Source organism: Phycodurus eques, chromosome 2 (genome assembly GCF_024500275.1).
Source record: "Phycodurus eques isolate BA_2022a chromosome 2, UOR_Pequ_1.1, whole genome shotgun sequence".
In the NCBI taxonomy this organism is placed as follows: Eukaryota; Metazoa; Chordata; class Actinopteri; order Syngnathiformes; family Syngnathidae; genus Phycodurus; species Phycodurus eques.
This window is the reverse complement of record NC_084526.1, coordinates 8452226-8470118: the sequence shown is the minus strand read 5'-3', so window position 1 is coordinate 8470118 and position 17893 is coordinate 8452226. Positions and strand designations below refer to the sequence as shown.

General features: G+C 41.7%; 1 protein-coding gene across 1 annotated transcript; it reads left to right on the top strand.

Annotated features, from left to right (window-relative positions):
- The first annotated feature begins 437 nt into the window (after positions 1-437).
- Positions 438-4640, top strand: LOC133396304 (protein phosphatase 1 regulatory subunit 3E). The gene has a single exon (XM_061666013.1). It carries the CDS (start codon positions 973-975, stop codon positions 1894-1896), a length of 924 nt encoding a protein of 307 aa, XP_061521997.1. The 5' UTR covers positions 438-972; the 3' UTR covers positions 1897-4640.
- The last annotated feature ends 13253 nt before the right edge of the window (positions 4641-17893 follow it).

Here is a 17893-nt window from a genome sequence, read left to right as displayed (position 1 = left end):
ATTGCAAATTTCACTGTTAACTATTAGTGAACTGAACTTTGTAACATTTGAGTTTTCCATTTAAATAGACTCTCCTTTTACACTCAAGTGCTACTTTTGACTGCATGAGCAAATGACGTGTGATCCCATGACGGTTTGTGGCATATTTTTACAACTTCATTGACAACAGACATAAAAGGAAAAATAAGAAATCTGCGAAAAGAAGAGCCATTGTAACTTTAGCACGAACGTCTGCACTCACAATCCTTGTGGCATGCAGGTTGTAGTTATCTTGTCCCTCAAACTGTCTTTGAGTTCCCTTTTGTGTTTCACTTTCGATCCACAGTGTGCTGCCGAGTGACGCTGTCGCCCTGGCAACCCTTCTTTTGCCGCCTGTGACGTAACAAAGTGGGCGGGGCGCAGGCAACCCCGCTGCATACAAGACAGCGGCATGACACTTGTCTTATGCAATAACAGAGCAGCGCACACGAGGGCTTTCTCGAAAACGGTCCGGTAACGATGCAGTTACTCCATCTCACACTCGACGTGTACTGTGACATTATGTCCTAAATGTGGGAACCATCTTGTCCCGAGCGAGGCAACGTTCAGATCCGCACGTAGACTTCACAGTGAGCCCGCGCTGCGTTTTGACGTCATGTACCACAGTATCACGCGAGAGGGCGATCTACACTTAAGTGGAAGTGTACTTTTTTATTTATGTATTTTTTATTTTTATTTTGAAACATCAAGGCAAGTGTTTTTTTGTTTCCCCCCCCCCCCCCTCTTATTCGCCGCCTCTTTTATACGTTTAAACTGGCAGATCCGATGGAGCAAACAGCGCTCAACAACACTCGCGCCAATTGGTTCCGGGCGCCGCAGTCGAAGTGACGCAGCCGCGGCGCCAATCCGCGGGTGGGATACTGGCACCCGAAGTCTCGGTCTCCCCAGTCGTAGGTCTCTGCACGACCACCGAGTCGGGGGCTGCAGCGTTGCATGGAAGCGGAGCCCGCGCGACCCGCCGCGGACATGCTGCCCCCGAAGACCTGTCTTCCCAGGAACTACAGCTGCATCGCCGGACTCTTCGGCAGCCTGGCTGCGGCGAATCCTCGTCTGGAAGATGGCGACGATTTTGACATCACGAACGGTACCCGCGAACCCGCCGACAGCCCCGTGGTGGACGAGAGGCCGCGCGGCCGTGAGACCTTCCTCAAGCCCCCGCAGAGCCCCAGCCTGCGCCGGCGATGCAAGTCTCTGCCCACTCCGACGGAGAGGGCCAAGTTGGAAATCTCCCGCAGAAGAAGTCCAACAAGTCAGAAAAAGGTGCGCTTCGCAGACTCTCTCGGTCTGGAGCTGATCTCCGTGAAACACTTCGACGACTCTGACGAGCCGGAGGTGCCGGAGCGCATTTTGGCCAAGTTACCCAAATCAGCGGACGCGAACCGCATGGCCTCTACGAAATTCCCCCGACCCCCGGCGCAGTCTGTATTCATGGAGCTTCAGTTCACCAGCCCGGGAACCTTTGCCGGCTTCGAGCAGAAGGTGCGGGAGGTGAAAGTACTGCTGGAGAGCGTCGAGACGGACGAGTTCAGCCTGTCAGGCTTCGTGCGCGTCTTGAACCTGGCCTTCGAGAAGAGCGTCTCTTTGCGCTACTCCCTCAACAACTGGATCACCTTTATGGACAGCTTGGCGTCCTACGTGCCCCACTCGAGCGACGGCGCCACGGATCGCTTCTCCTTCAAGGTGGTCATGCCCACCTACATGGAGAACGGGGGCACGTTGCAGTTCGCCATCAAATACACAGTCGACGGCGACGAGTTTTGGGATAATAACAACGGGAGTAACTACAAAGTGCGGCGTCACCGGTTCAAGATGTCCCCACCGAAGGAATGGGAGAACGGATGGATCCACTTTATTTAACCTCAGCCACACACCGCGTGCGTAAATTGTGCGTTCGTTGAAACCCCCGGGTACCTTAAAATGACTAACTTGTACAAATGGGCGTTTTAAGTGTGTGCATGGGGGTTAAATACACGCAGTATCAAATATATACGTGGCGTGAGCATTTGAGGTGCCCCGGTGAAGGGTTAATTTGCCTTGATGTCAGGGTTCTGCACAGCTCGGTGGCCTTTGGGAGGGCACGTCCACGTTATGTAACGTGGAAACACGTGAGGTTAAAATATACCACCGCTCATTCATCTATTATGTCATGCCATTAAATGCCTTTGTAAAGCATGCTATGGGAAGCAGTGCATTGATAGTTTTGATTTTTCTCACTAAGCGTTACACACTAAGCATTACATACATTTTTCTCACTAAGCATAAAATATTACATATTTTGTTGCCATAGAACTATTCGCCCCCACCCAAATATCTGCATTTTGGCCATTCCACTATGTTCATAGAGACTAGATTCTATCTAAAAAATAAATAAATAAATTGTGTTGATATTGCCTCAACTCATTCCCTTTTGCAAGTAGTGCAAGAGGACATCTAGACCAAGAAATTCGTATATTTTGAACATTGAACAGATAAGTATATTTTTAACAAGTAGCATATACTATTAGTACTTTTTTTTTTCTCCCAACTTCAAAGCTATTTTTCACTGGTGATGGTTTTCTTTGCGTTGTCAAATGAAGAAAGCAAGTAGTTGTCCGTCACTGTTGAGATGCAGTGCAATGCTCTCCAATATTGTCCAACAACATTTATATCAGAGTTTTCCAAACTTTTCAGCTCACATTCCAAAGTAGGAATATGGCTCCCCCTTGTACCCGAGTTTACTCAAATCTATCCCTTGACAAAACATTGATTGATAGACTCGACGCAAATTCATGACAAAGAATGTTAATTTACTCCAAGAAAAGATGAATAGCAACTTTGAAATTGGAGAAATTGGCTGACTGGTTTATCAATAAAGAAAAAAAATCACTTGCGGCATTTAAACTATGGCTGACCCCCATAAAAATGTACTTCTAACCGAATATATTTTGTGTCCCAACCAGAAAATTTGGCAAACCCTGCTTTTTTTTTTAATTTATTTTTTATTTTTTTATAAATAAACAGGAGATTTGTATTCACTTGAGTTGTCTTCCAAATTCCACTTCTTCAGCTTTGCTCTCATTTATATTGTTTTCAGTCTTGCTCACATTTGGTGTGTCGTCGTGTGCGATGCTATCATAGTTGTCTGTAAGTACAAGTCAGCACTTTTTAAATTCTCTGTCTCTGATCTGAACATTTCTTTGTTTACATTACAGCAGTCTCAGAGGGGATCTCTTCATTTACTGATGCAATCTGGTTGATGTGGACATAAAAAGTTTTCCAGTAAGCACTTAGCTTTTGGAGCACTTCCACTGTGAAGCGCCCAATCCATTTTTGAAAAAAAAAAAAAAAAAAAAAAAAAAAAAAAGCTTCCTGGTTCAATATTGGACTGCTAAAATGAGAGCTAAGCATTCTGGGACAACGTTTGCCTACGTAGCACTGTCATGCACTGTATGTTATTAAAATGTGATGTGGATGTGCAAAGTTTTTGTTCTTTTTGTTAAAAGTGTATTTGCACATTGTTCATGTTTGTCGAGCCCGCCCAAGCATCCATACAAAGTAGCAGAATTCAGAACGTAAGAAATGCATCAATATCAGTTTTAACAACACAGGTAGTAAACCAAATTTAGATAGCAACTCTTTCTACAGTTCATATTTGACTGTTTATTTGGCGATACTAAGACATTGTTTCAACATGCTAGCCAGCTCTTATTGGTGAATCCCGAATGAAGGGCTGTTGTCTGAATCAGATATTCATTTTAACTGCTTATATTATGCTTCTCATCCGAGCGCACTCATATATGTATATAAATATGTACTGTATTGTCAATGTCTCATACTGAATGTCTTCATATTACTGTTTGCAATGCGTGTACGAAGCATCTTAAAAGCAGATTATAGAGATGCAATTGGTTCAGTTTTGTCCTGTGAAGTTTCAATACAAAAACCCAACTTGAAAGCACACTAGTAGACCTTGAAATTATTAATGGGAAAACATGAATTGACAAAATTTGAAATTCACAATGTAATTGAACTGGGATCTTTTGCACCATTCCGAGAGTGCGCCACCTTACTGTTGTAAGAGTTTACTAAGAAGAGATGGAACCTTGTAAGTGCTTGTGGGGGGAAATGTGATTGCAGAGGGTTGGAAATATGTCCAGTGACACTCGCCAAATGGACTTTGGTCTATGGCGACAAGTATGAGTGACTTGAAATTGTAGCTGGAGCTGGGCGCGTTCACTCGGCGCCACTTTATTGGACTTTGAGGGAGGATGCGGAAAGAGACAGTGTTGACAGTATGTACATGGGGCAATAGCTTTTCATGTGAAAAGTGTTGTAATATGGTCCCTTTTTTTTCTTTTTCCTTTCTTCTCTCAATTCACTGCTTTGTTCTTTCACCGGGGCTTGAAAACCTTGGCATGTTTTTTGTTTTGTCAAATTTGAGAGCATCATTCTAGTGATTATTTTCCGATGCAACCATTTTATCGTAAATGTTTTGTCTCCTGAATGTTCACCATGTTTGCATGCATGTACAACTGAAACAAACCTTTATTTTTCTGTTAGTTTAACCACAGAACCACTATTTTATTAAATAAATGCTCAATAAAAATGTTGTAACAAATACTCATGATAGTTGTTCTTTTTTCCTCTGTAATCAAGCTCAATCTATACACTGGCGTGTTTCATAATGGTATTATAAACATCCATCTGTTTTCTGAGCCGCTTCTCACTGGGGTCGCTGGTGTGCTGGAGCCTATCCCAGTTATCACCGGGGAGGAGCCGGGGGTACACCCTGAACTGGTTGCCAGCCAATCGCAGGGCACATATAAACAAACAACCATTTGCACTCACATTCACACCTACGGGCAATTTAGAGTTGTCAATTAACCTACCATGCATGTTTTTGGGATGTGGGAGGGAACCGGCGTGCCCGGAGAAAACCCACGCAGGCACGGGGAGAACATGCAAATTCCACACAGAACTGTGAGGCACACGCTCTAACCAGTCGCCGGGCGTATTATAAACATTCTGTGCTAATGTTAGTTATATTGTGATGTGCAGTGCGTGACTGCAGAGCTGCAAATGTGGCTATCTGGTCAGTTGAGCACCTCCTTTTCCAAAGCCTGGTGGGCCCTACTGGGAAAGCTGCACACGCATTGCAATGTGCTGCTGCCATCGCCATTGCCGACATGGCTGCAGTCATGTCCTTGGAATGATGCCAGACTGATGCTCCCCTACTGCCATTTTTGGGAGAGGAGGTATTGGACTCGGACACAGGAGCGGTTTCATGAAAGCAAACCATAGGAATGTCATCACATTATGTCATGTGACACATTTTTTTTCAAAACTGTTGCCTATTTGAAACTCTCGTCACTCAAATTTTGGCTAGAATCACAAAATAAAAAGCCATTTAAGTGATTGCTCTTAACTCGTTAGTCAAAATATCACTGAAAGTAGCACTGAAGTTTAAAAAAAATTTCTATAACAAAAGAAAAAAAAGGTAGGGCGTTGACCTTTTGTTTACATAACTGCACAAACATTTGAGAAAGGTCTTAAGTGCAAGTGTGTCAAAGATATGCAATGTTTCTATATAAACACTGAAAAAGTTAGTTTAAAAATGAAAGTTGTATTGAGTGCAAGCTTGTGTTCCAACAGTGTGATGCATCACTGTTGGAATAAAAAATTATTTTGTAAAGTGCAAACAACTGAGTAAAGTACCTGGTCGAGTGTGAATAAAAAAATTGAGTGAGCTTATGTTTTGCCTTACTGTTTTCAATTTAAAAAAAAAAAAAAAACTAGCCCAAGCAGCCTTTTTACATTGACATTTTGTCAGAGACTGATTTTCTACCAGTAGTCTCTTGTAGGATTACCTAAATTCTCACGAGAATGGGTTCTTCCCTAGATTAATTGAAGAGCAACCTTTTGTATTGTATATTGTAGCTGCAGCTGATTAATTCCCTCTTATCTGTACTTCACCCTTTATATTTTTAGAATTTTGATGGGGCCCATTGGAATTGTCTCATTGTTTTCTAGGGTGTTGATCACCTGAGTCTTTATAGATATTACATTTATAATCTTTATCAAGTTAATTAACATACTTGTCCACTTTAGCAAATGCAGTATAATTACATAAGAGGTGTAGCCAATCAGACATTGAAATATGGCCGAGTATGATGTATTATTGTATTATGTAACTTAAGCATGTTGTGGTAAGCAGTGTTGCTATGGTGCAGGGTAACAGCTGCATACTGTATATAACCTCTGTATGTGGTTGTAGGATGATTGTTCTCTCTCCTGGTGGGTTTGCTGTTATATTTGCCTGAAAGCACAAATGTGTATTTCGATCCCACTTGCACAGCCTCACTACCTTCATCTTGAGGATGTCCTTCAATTTTAATGCCGTTTCCAAGTTGGTGCACGTGAGCGCTCATAATTTCACTCAAAATGATTCACAAGGCATTCAATGAATTTTCCTTGCCTTGCCTCAGCAGCAGCCGCCGCCTTCCTGCTGTGAGCACTGAACCGAATGATTACATTGCAAATGGATCTTTTACAGCCTTGGAACAGAAATTCTCTTTTTGTTTTCTCACTTTGGTTTCCTGACTCTTTTATTTTTCATGCTAAAGATAACATAAATCTACCAGAAATTTACACTCTCCCTAAGATAAATGTCAGGTGTGTGTAAATGTGTGGTAGTGACTGAATCTTCCTCCTCCCATTTCCTCTCCCCCCTCTAGCCCCCACACAACAACAGCTTTGACTTTGAAATGAATTTCGTCATAATATACAGCAGCTGAAAGAAGTATTCAACACGTTACCATTTTTCTCACTAAATATATTTCCAAAGGTGCTATTGACATGAAACTTTCACCAGATGTTGGGAACAACCCAAATAATTCATACATACAATGAAAGTCGAACAAATACATTCAGAAATTAAGTTATGTGTAATGAACACGCCAACTGGTATTTATTTAATACTTTGTATACAATGCCTTTGCTTACAATGACAGCTTCAAGATGCCTCCTGTATGGAGAAACTAGTCCCATGCATTGCTCTGGTGTGATTTTGGTCCATTCCTCCACACAAGCAGTCTTCAAATTTTGAAGGTTCCATGGGCTTCTTTATGGACCTTGACTTTCAGTCCTTTCCATAGATTTTCGATTGGACTCAAGTCAGGTGATTGGCTGGGCCATTGTAGCAGCTTTTTTTTTTCTTTGAAAACAATTGAGTTTCCCTGGCAGTATGTTTTGGATCATTATCCTGATGAAATGTCCACCCTCATTTCATTTTCATCATCCTCGTAGATGGCAGCAGATTTGTGTCACAAATGTCTCTGTACATTTGCCCATTCATCCTTCCTTCAATAATGTGAAGTTGACCAGTACCATTTGCTGAAAAGCAGCCCAACACCATCATGTTCCCACCTCCAAACCTCACTGTTCGTAAGGTGTTTTAGGGTGATGTGCAGTGTCATTTCTCCTCCAAATGTGGTGTGCATTATGGAATCCAAATAGTTCAATTTTGCTCTGATCAGACAAGACTATATTCTCCCTGTATTTAACTGGCTTGTCCAAATGTTCAGCAAACTTTAAACGAGCTTTGTCATGCTTTTTTTTCAGCAACGGGGTCTTGCGTAGTGAGCGTGCATACAGGCCAAGGCGGTGGAGTGCATTACTCACTGTTTTCCTTGTGACAACAGTACCTGCTAATTCCACGTCTTTTTGAAGCTCTCCACAGGTGGTCCTTGGCTCTTGGACAACTCTTCTGATTATTCTTTGCACTCCTCTGTCAGAAATCTTGCGAGGAGCACCTGATCAAGGCAAATTTATGGTGATATGATTGGCTTTCCACTGACGTATTATGGTCCCAACCGTGCTCACCGGAACATTCAGAAGCTTAGATATGCGCCGGTAACCAATGCTATAGTTGTGTTTTGCAACAATTAGTTTGCGATGGTCTTGAGACAGCTCTCTGCTCTTACCCATCATGAGATGTGTCTTGACTCACACTTTGGCAATGAGACATTTTTGTTGGCCATCAATTAGGACTGAGCCAGCTAATATTCATTTGCACTGACAAGGGGCTGGATTGCTGTTTGATTTACAGATTTTAGGTGTTGTCTTGGCTTTACATGCCTTTTTGCACCTCCCGTTCTTCATGTGTTCAATACGTTTTCCATGCGTCATTTATAACACAACTTAATTTCTGATCTTATTTGTTCTACTTTCTTTGTATGTATGACTACTGGTAGAAAAACATTCTTTGTGGCAAAGTATGTCAGTGCAGAATGTCTGCTAGGGCTAGTATTTGTTTTAATGAGCGCTCGCGTGCGCCAACCCTCCCTAATGCTACCTTATCTTATCCTGCATTGGAATGTCGCTCCAAGTAATTTTTATACTCATTCACTCAATGTGCTGTACACCTGACTTCACTGGCCCCATGATCATTTTAAATATAAGATTATATCAACTATCTCTATTGGTATTTATTGCTTATACTTGATATCAGCATTTGTCACAACCTGTTCTATATGAAAAGTTGTCAGTATATTTACTCTTCGTTAAGTGGTTTGGTAAATGTTAAAAAAAAAAAAAGTGATACTCCTTTTCATTATCTTTACTCATGTTCAGTAATGTCTTTGTATACTTCCGATGTGTGTTTCTCTCATTCTTTCAATTTTGAGCACAGATCCATTTTCAAATGAGGAGCCTAACCATAGCAAGCACTTTTTCATCATCTATCTATCTGATTCCACAGACAGCCTTGAATGTTACGGCAACAACATTGTTGGCATTGTTGCCAGAGTTTTTTTCTTTTCTCTCTCCCTCCCCCACCACGAGCAATCTGATTGCACAGACAGCCCAGATAACATTTTCTCGATTTGTTTCATAGCTCGGCAGCACGGTGGATGATTGGTTAGCACATCTGCCTCACAGTTCTCAGTTGAAATCCTGGCCTCGCCTGTTTGGAGTTTGCATGTTCTCCCCGTGCCTGCGTGGGTTTTCTCCAGGTACTTCGGTCTCCTCCCACATCCCAAAAACATGCGTGGTTGGTTAATTGAGAACTCAAAATTGCCTGAAGGTATCAATGGGAGTGCAAATGGTTGTTTATATGTGCCCTGCGATTGGCTGGTAACCGGTTCAGGGTGTACCCTACCTCTCGCCCGGAGATAGCTCCAGCACGCCTGTGACTATAGTAAGGATAAGCAGTACAGAAAATGGATGGATGGATGTTTAACAGCTGGTAACAGATTGAAATACACGTTATTAACACCTACTGGACTTACCTGTCCTCTCAACTTATTTTTTTTGGTAACCTACCTGATGAAGAAATATTGCCCATTTTCCAAGATATGATAAAGGAACTAAATTAGATTTACTTTCTAGGAAAGGCCTCCATAACAAAACAATGACCAAGGCATAAAACCTGGGGGACAATACTGTATCGTTAGGATCACTGCTCCTGTGCTCTGCAACGGGGAAGGAATTGTAAGTGAAGCCTCAGACATGAATGAGTGACCTCTGAGTGTTCTTGTATTCTTTAGACACAATGAACAGGAAACCAGACAATTTATGAGTTGAGGATATGTGACGTGAATTCCAGAGACCTTGTTTTGGAAGGTTTGACAAGAGAGCCTTGATGACCTTCCCAATAATACCGTAGACTATTCACCCATCCATTCACTAGCGCTTGTCGTTGTTAGGGTCGCTGGGGAGCTGGAGCCTGTATCCCAGCTGACTTTGGGTAAGAGGCGGCGGGCTGCACTCTTGGCTGGTTGCCGGTAAATCACAGGTCACATAAAAGACCATGTGGAAGGAAACCGGAGTACTTACAAGCATGGGGAGAATATGCAGACTTGACACAGGAGGGCCTAAGCGGATATACAGGACAAACATTGTACCTTTTGACTGAGGCAGGCCTGCTAACCACTACCTCACCTTACTGCCCTACCAGGAAATATTTTAAAGTAAAATAATAGATTGTTCAATAATATTAATGAAAATTCAAGCTCATTCTTTAACAATCTGTCACATCCAAACCAACAGTCAAGCCCAAAATATCATCAGTAAAGTTCTGTTGCTAACTGAAATCATGAGACTAAAACAATTTTAAGATTACCCTCAATGACTTTGTGTCGTCCTGAAAACTGTAATCTTTACTACCAATCCTTTATTTTTTTGTGTGCTGCTGATATGCTCTGACTTTCCAGATCGGCCCGACGTAATAAAGCCCCAAGGTTCTGCTTCATTTGAGCACAGAAGGAGTTATTGCAGCACAAAATCTTATGAATTAAACAAAAGGTTCAACATTACATTTTCTTCCCCACTGTAAAGTATTTATGGCCTTTCCGTGACTTTTTCACCTTCTCATCATGGCCTCTCATGGTCTGGAATAAATCAAATGCTACTTTTGCCTGTTGTTTGCTCCTACCCCATTTTCTTTCTTATCTCGTTGTTTACAGCCACTCTTTGTGAAGCCACTTTCCTTTCAGGCTAAATGGCATTCCAATAATATAATGAACACTTTATTGCAAACACATTCTGCACATTTCCACCATAACAACTCTTGAGCGAGAGGACGATCATAAAAATGCAATCTGTCTCCAAGCCCAATCTTTTAATATCCTGCTGCCTTGCCTTAGATGGCAAAACAGAGAAAAGGGAAGCCTCATAACTTAGAAACAGGTGGAAAATATGTTAGGTAATAGGTCATATCCGAGTGCATGCACACAGTGACCATGTGGTGAGAGGAGATCATTAGTACCCAAGTCAATGCATAGTTCTGTACTTCTTGTCTTTTGAATCTTTTTGGTGTTGTTTTCTATCACCCTATGTAAACTTGGGGGCCAAATAAAAATTGAAGTGCCAACTCTTACTTTTTTTGTAATTTTTTATTTGGTGAAGCCAAATTAAATTAAGCGATCTATAATGAGTCAAATAGACCAACTGCACTCTGGCCCTCACTTTGAATCCTGTGGATTAGTGGATGTGTAACATGAAGGCAAGGGTGGCACTTTGGTTTTGCTTATATAAAGGACCACATGGAACTTGAATACTTTTGGGAGATTTGAGTTTATGAAGGGGTTTTATGCTGTCTCCCTCAACTAAATGAACTGAAGTTATGTGCTATTCTTGGCTTAGTTTGGTTGTGTTGAAAATTTTGGAGCAATTTGTTTTTATCTATTGTTAATGGCATTGCATTTATATGAGGTGTTTTACCGAATTTGACATGAACAGCAACTATAGAAAATTAATGAATCGTCACAATTTTTATGCTATACCACAACCATTTAGTTTGTTTTGAATCTAATATTACCGTGGCATTTTATCAAAATGTGTTATCTGGGCAGCTGTTAAGTTGTTTTCAAATTATCTAACTGTGAGAGGTCAGCATGTCCGATTGACTCTTTCCTCCCTGTACTTAAGGGTGTACCCCTAGGTTCTATGATGAGACCTTCACTTTTTCAATTTCTGCAAATGATCTTTGTAACAACCTATCAAATGCTGCTTACCATTTCTATGCTGATGACAGTCATTTGATGCTCATCCCCTTGTGTTGTGGCAACTAGAGTTCACTCTGTCTTAGATATTGTTTAGTCCCACTTACCCTTCTTCAGGTTTTGTTAAGTGCTTACAAAACATATGCTTTTCTCAATTTGGAAAAGACATCCAGCAGATCTTCCCAAACTATTGACAGCAGAAGGGCTTGAAACCTAAAGGGTCACCCCAACAAGTACTAGGCATCACAGTTGATAAGAACCTCAGATTTACAGTAAGTCACACATATACAAACTTGGTTGGAAACTGAAGCATACATTTGGTTTCGCTTTTTCGAATTAAAAATTATTTAAAAGACTACGAATGCAGCTCTCTCGTGCAACGTGTGTGTCTTATGTCTGAACCTGTTGTGAGTCTTCTATGTTTTCTTGCCCGTTGGAATACCTTAAGTAGTGTTGTATCTCTGTCTTTTGCTGTCTTTCTTGGTCTGATTGCTCTTTTAAAAGATGTTTTAATCTCAATGATACTTATCTGGTTAGATAAAGTATTTGAAATTGAAATTACGAATATTGGATGGACTGTAGGCAAAGCAAGTACATCCAATCTAAACCATTTCCTGGACCAGTATCAGATCAGATGAGGGGGGGGCTTTTTTGAATTTGGAATTGTACCAAAGCTTGAATACAAATATTTCCATTACAGCCAGATATAGAGAAAAGACATAGACACAAACAACAATGTGCACACAGGAAAATATATGAAGGACCAGGGCAAGGGGTGTCTCCCAGAGGATGATCTAATATTGACTGAACCTTTGCTAGCTAGCCTTTTAAAATATTAGATGTCACAATATATTGAGCTGTTGTGATGAGTCTCTTTTTAAGGTGAAAGCTCTAAATGCATGGTGGATAAGTCTTCAGTCACCCTGGGCCCAATAAATCATTTAAATACAGTTTACCCACTACGGTTGAACATAATCTATTCCAGATTTGCTCAATATTTTGAAATGCTTTCTTATGAATGTAACGGAAGTAGTTTTACAATTTCACCATCAAAAACATTTAAAGTCCTTGTAAAGAGAAAATGTCATAAATTTGACACATCCCAGAGAAGAGAGTTATTAACAACCCTGCCAAATTTGAATGTTTAAAAGAAAAATAAATAAATTGCCAACTATATAAAATATGAAAAATCAAGCCCTTGTTTCCGCTCTCAAACGCTGTGGGCGTGTCCGCTGAAAGTGCTGAAACCACATCCCTCTCAACTGTCAATCAAATATCACTGCGTCTAGCATCTTTCTTATGCCTATACACATCCCTACTTGATTGAGCCGTGAATGTACATCTGCCTAAAGTCTCCGTGGGTTGGAATATACGGTATACCACCGGATTGTCACAGGGGCTTTCCATGCCACGACAAGAGGTGCTAGCCACCCACTAGCTTACAAGCTAACCAGGGCTCCTCTCGGCCGACGAATGGTCAGCAAGCTCATCTTTGGCGTCACCTCTTTGCTTGGTGTTGTCTGTGTATGGGTCCACTTAACAGACTTTTCAGTCAACCACCTATTAAACACTGCGGCACACGTTATTGTCTGTGGCTTACACTGAAAGACATTTGATCACATATTTCATACTCGTTATATGACCACCATGTCTTGCGTTCTTACATATCACGGTAGCCTGAATAACACAAATTACATAACACTTGGGAATTTAAATAACAACAATGAGGTTTCGGGGTATAAGCATAGTTAGCTACAGTAGGTAGCTAACTAACTGCACACTGTGGTTGTGGAAATGGGCTAAGTAATTCTAACGACGTAACTCAGAATTGCTCCGGATAACCACCAATGCGAACAAAGGCATTTCATGTTCTTATACTGTGTAGTGTGTTGGGGGGACTCATACCAGTGCCTAAGTGCACCACTGCACTCCGTTTTACCCAGAGGAAAGATTTTATATTTTTGCAGATCATTTTACTCATATACTACTGTCAGTTCATAATGACAGTTTTAACAAATATGACAAAAAGTTTTTGTTTTTTTTAATTTCAAGCTCCCACTCTGTACAGGCCGTTTTACAAGTAACATGTTTAACAATCTATTTGCACTGCAAGTGTAAAAGTGCAATAAGAGAGAGAAGGTCTCCCACTGTGATGCTCAGGAACGATGTTCAGTTCTTAAATTTCTCTCCAGTGTGCCTGATACTGTTAGCCTGTCTCATGCTGTGCATCCATTTGATGACTTTAGCCCCCCGGCCTCTCCCTCCCCTCTCCAGGGGCGCCGTTGGTACTTTGTCATAGGGAATGATGTCATTATATCCCACCCCCACCTCCAAATAAAACCTAGTCTGCTGTCTAGAAGCAAGGCTGTGCACGTGAATGATTCAGCAAAACGTGACTGTTGACCAGACTTGTCAGCTTGTTTAACGTCTGTGTCCTCTGCCAGGCGAGTGTGAAACGCATCAGCCATGACAGCACTCGTGCGTGCTGATGAGAGTTGGTATGCATGTTTTTTTTTTTCATGCAAGATTGATTTTTACCCCCTCTTGCTTTCTGCGTTATCATATCCCCACTCATTTCACCACTCTGAAGGCTGCGTCCCCAGAGGCCCTGTTTGCCTTTGAGAGCAGACATCTCACAACAGGTATCATAAAATAATAATGCTGCTGCACTCTCACACACCTCTCAGTGTATCTGGACTCGATCCCAAAGCACTCTCCTATCTCTCTGCTATCAACAATAGCTGGTCACATGGAGTGTGGGTGTGCGATGGTCTTCTTTATTTCTTTATTTATTTAGCCAGCTCAGGCTTAATGTCCTCAGCATGACTAATCACTGACGCAAAGGTACGTTTTACTTTGTACTTCCTTTTATTTATTCATATGTCTCCACAGTTGCTGCAGTACACAGCTGCAAGATAAACCATCTCTATGAGCAGGAACGTCATGCATGTGTGCACTAGGTCAGTATTGGATGGAGGAAAGTACGACCTCATTGGGTTAGATGTAGCATGACAACATGACACCTGATTCCATCTTACTGGCTCCAGCCTTTAACAGCAAACTCTCTGCTGCCACCTCCTGAGTGATCATCCTACATCAATCTTTTTTTTGTTTTTGTTTGTTTGTTTCACTGCTTCTAGTCAATCAGAGGAACATCAATGAAAACTCTGAAGGCTAATCCATGACACGTTTTTTGAGGACAATCGATGTATTTTTACATTGGCAAATTAAGGCTTAATAGTGAGTAATAATCCTACATTGGCGTTGGCAATTTATGCACCTCCACAGAGCAAACCTGTCAGACATTTTCAGGCCTTTCAAAATGGTATGACTGCCTATTGCAAGTTGTGCTAATTATTGAGGTTTTTGCTTTGGTGCGTCATTCGAAAACACGTTTTTTTTTTTTCCCACAGCCTTCTAAATTTATCCCATCTGGCCAGATGCTCCACAGGTTAGCAGATCAAGCAGAACAAAAGCCCAAATGTGTGCACGCTGCCAGAAAGGCTTGGCCATTTGGCCCCTGTCTCTTGGGTCCCATCAACAGAGATGGCATCAGTGCCTCCATCTGTTTGACTTTTCTTTTAACACTCTCACTGCCCATCTGGTCTCTAATTCAGCCGTAAGCAAGCGTGGGGATGTGCTGTGCTAACTGTTATCAACACTATCAGTCACATTCAGACAGAAACCTCAACTCATTTGTTTCTATACCCTATGCGAGCAGTTTGACCCATCCATAGTGGTCGAAAAAGGCTGTGTCCCAATTTAGGGGTGGCACAGGCCAACCTGTCAGTGAATTAGTAGTAGATTTGTCAGGTACAGTTCAGTTGTATTTAAGTACAATATTTAATCTTCGTGAAGCGTTTGCTTTCAAACATTTGTGTAGGGTCGATTTTTACTCAACTTTCATGTGCAATACATTTAACTGTAATTGTTGTTTAAAATACCTGTAAAATGAAACAAAACAAAAAAGTTAAAAACAGTGTTGTTAACAAGCTTGCCAAATTTGAATGAATAGAAAAATGGCCAAGTATATAAGACGAGGTTCCAAAATCGTGAAAAATGGAGAGCTTTCGGATCCTTTGGACATGTCCGCTGAATGTGCTGAAAAAGCAAAGCAAAGTATATGCCCAAATGTCTGTAGTTTGAGCCACAGGCTGAATAACATGTGACATTGTGTTTAACAAACAGTTAACTTTCCCTGAGGTGTCTTTGTTATGTAGACTCACACACAACACACAGAGCGAGTTGGAGATGAATTAGAAGACCCCGCCGCCGGTCCACTCGCTAGCTAGCGAGTCAGTGAGCCCGCGGGCTAGTGAGCTACCAAGCTAATTCATCGCCACGCACCGTGCGTGGGTCTACACAGCAGAGACGCCGTAGCCCGAATAACATAAAACATATAAGACCTTCAGATAAGATTCATATTGCAGGTTGTAGACATAGCTTGCAAGCTAACTGCATGCTATAGTGGTGGAAATGGGCCAAGTTGTTGTTACTATGTAACTCGTAACTGCGCCGGGATATGAATTTATTTATAATTGTATTTAGAAAGAAATCACTGAAATCACTTTAGTCTTTAAGTACAGTTTTTATTGTCCAATATTTAAGCGCAGTGTTAATGTTCAAACTGTGCATAATGTTACAGTAGCATACAATTATAATATAATGTATGCTTTTTAGGAATACAACTTTTGCTTCGTTTTTGATGAACGCGTGGGCCTACTATGCTACTACATTTTAATGTCATTATGGTGGTACTTGGAGAGAAAAGTATTTTTTGAGGTGGTACTTGCTCCGTTTTAAAAGTTTGAGTACCACAGCATGAGATCCCAATGTAAAATTCGGGCACTTGTAGTTCATAATCGCAGACGTTTGATGGCAGCAGAGTAGCAAGAATGTACAGCTGCTCTAGAGCTGAAGAAAATCAACTTTATTCCTTGGGTGTTTAAATTGGTGTTAAAAAGGCGCTCATTAAACTTCTTGTACCCCTTCCTCACTTGCTTTTGGGGAGGGATTGTGTGTACTGTTAATGAGGGCCTATGTGTTGAACTAAGGCCATCTTTGCTCCCAACTGTAAGAATGTTGGCATGTGTACTACACAAGAGGCACCACTGAAATGGTACTTTAATTAGTTCACACAGAAACATGAACAACAGACCTCTCTTTTAGTTAGTAAAAGTTGGGACATAATGATCTTCAATGGGTAAATTTGTCTTCCCAGGGGACGTTTTGCACACTACACACAAACACGGCTTCAAGTATTGGTTGTGACGGACGGTTACAGTGTAAAAGGGGTCTGGAGATGAATTTGCAATGTATTCTGCCAAGTTTCCCCAGTGGACAGTGGTTATGATAAACACACTGTCTGGGTAGCAGCAGACCCCACCACCACCCCCGTCCTCCGCTCCAGTCAGCCTCCAGTCTAGCAACAGCTCTGCCAACCTGACTGTAAGTCAGAGAGTACAGGCTGAGACCCAGACCGCATTATGTCAGACAAAGTCCAGACAGTAGTTTATCAACTGTGGGTGAATGGGGGTGGGGGGATTGATTGATCACCCATGACAAAGTATTGTCTATCGAATCGACCCAGAACACAGAAATATGAAGCCTTATGAGAGCATGAATGTGCCGGCGACGGAAGCCAGCTTTTACCTTCAACATTGAGCCCCCTTTGATATGAAAAACGTTTTCACCAGGAATTCACAAATCTTAGGACCTAGTGTAAATGATTACATTTCCATTTGATTTGAAGTCCAACGCATACATTTCTTTGTGATTCCACAGGCTCTTTTGTTGGAGAATACATGAGAAAAACGAAAGAAAATCTTGTAACATGTTGCTTTAACTTTGCAATTGACATGTTCTTCAAGCTGGCGGCACGGTGGCCGACTGGTTAGAGCGTCAGCCTCACAGCTCTGAGTGTGTGGAGTTTGCATGTTCTCCCCGTGCCTGCGTGGGTTTTCTCCGGGCACTCCGGTTTCCTCCCACATCCCAAAAACATGCATAAATTGGAGACTCTAAATTGCCCGTAGGTGTGAATGTGAGTGCGAATGGTTGGTTGTTTGTATGTGACCTGCGATTGGCTGGCGACCAGTTCAGGGTGTACCCCGCCTCCTGCCCAATGACAGCTGGGATAGGCTCCAGCACGCCCGCGACCCTAGTGAGGAGAAGCGGCTCAGAAAATGGATGGATGTTCTTAAAGCATGCTTCTGTTCAAATAGTCAAAGTTATCTGTAGGTTTTGGTACAAGTCACTAAACACTACTGTTGTAGTCGCAACCACGTAACCGGAGACCAAGACCATGCTCAGGCTTGTATGATAATGTTTGTAGAAATGTACTTTTAATATTGTGTAATGAATACATAAAGTATTTT

Coding starts and splice junctions, on each gene's coding strand:
- LOC133396304 (XM_061666013.1), top strand. CDS start 973: ATGGAAGCGGAGCCCGCGCGACCCGCCGCGGACATGCTGCCCCCGAAG.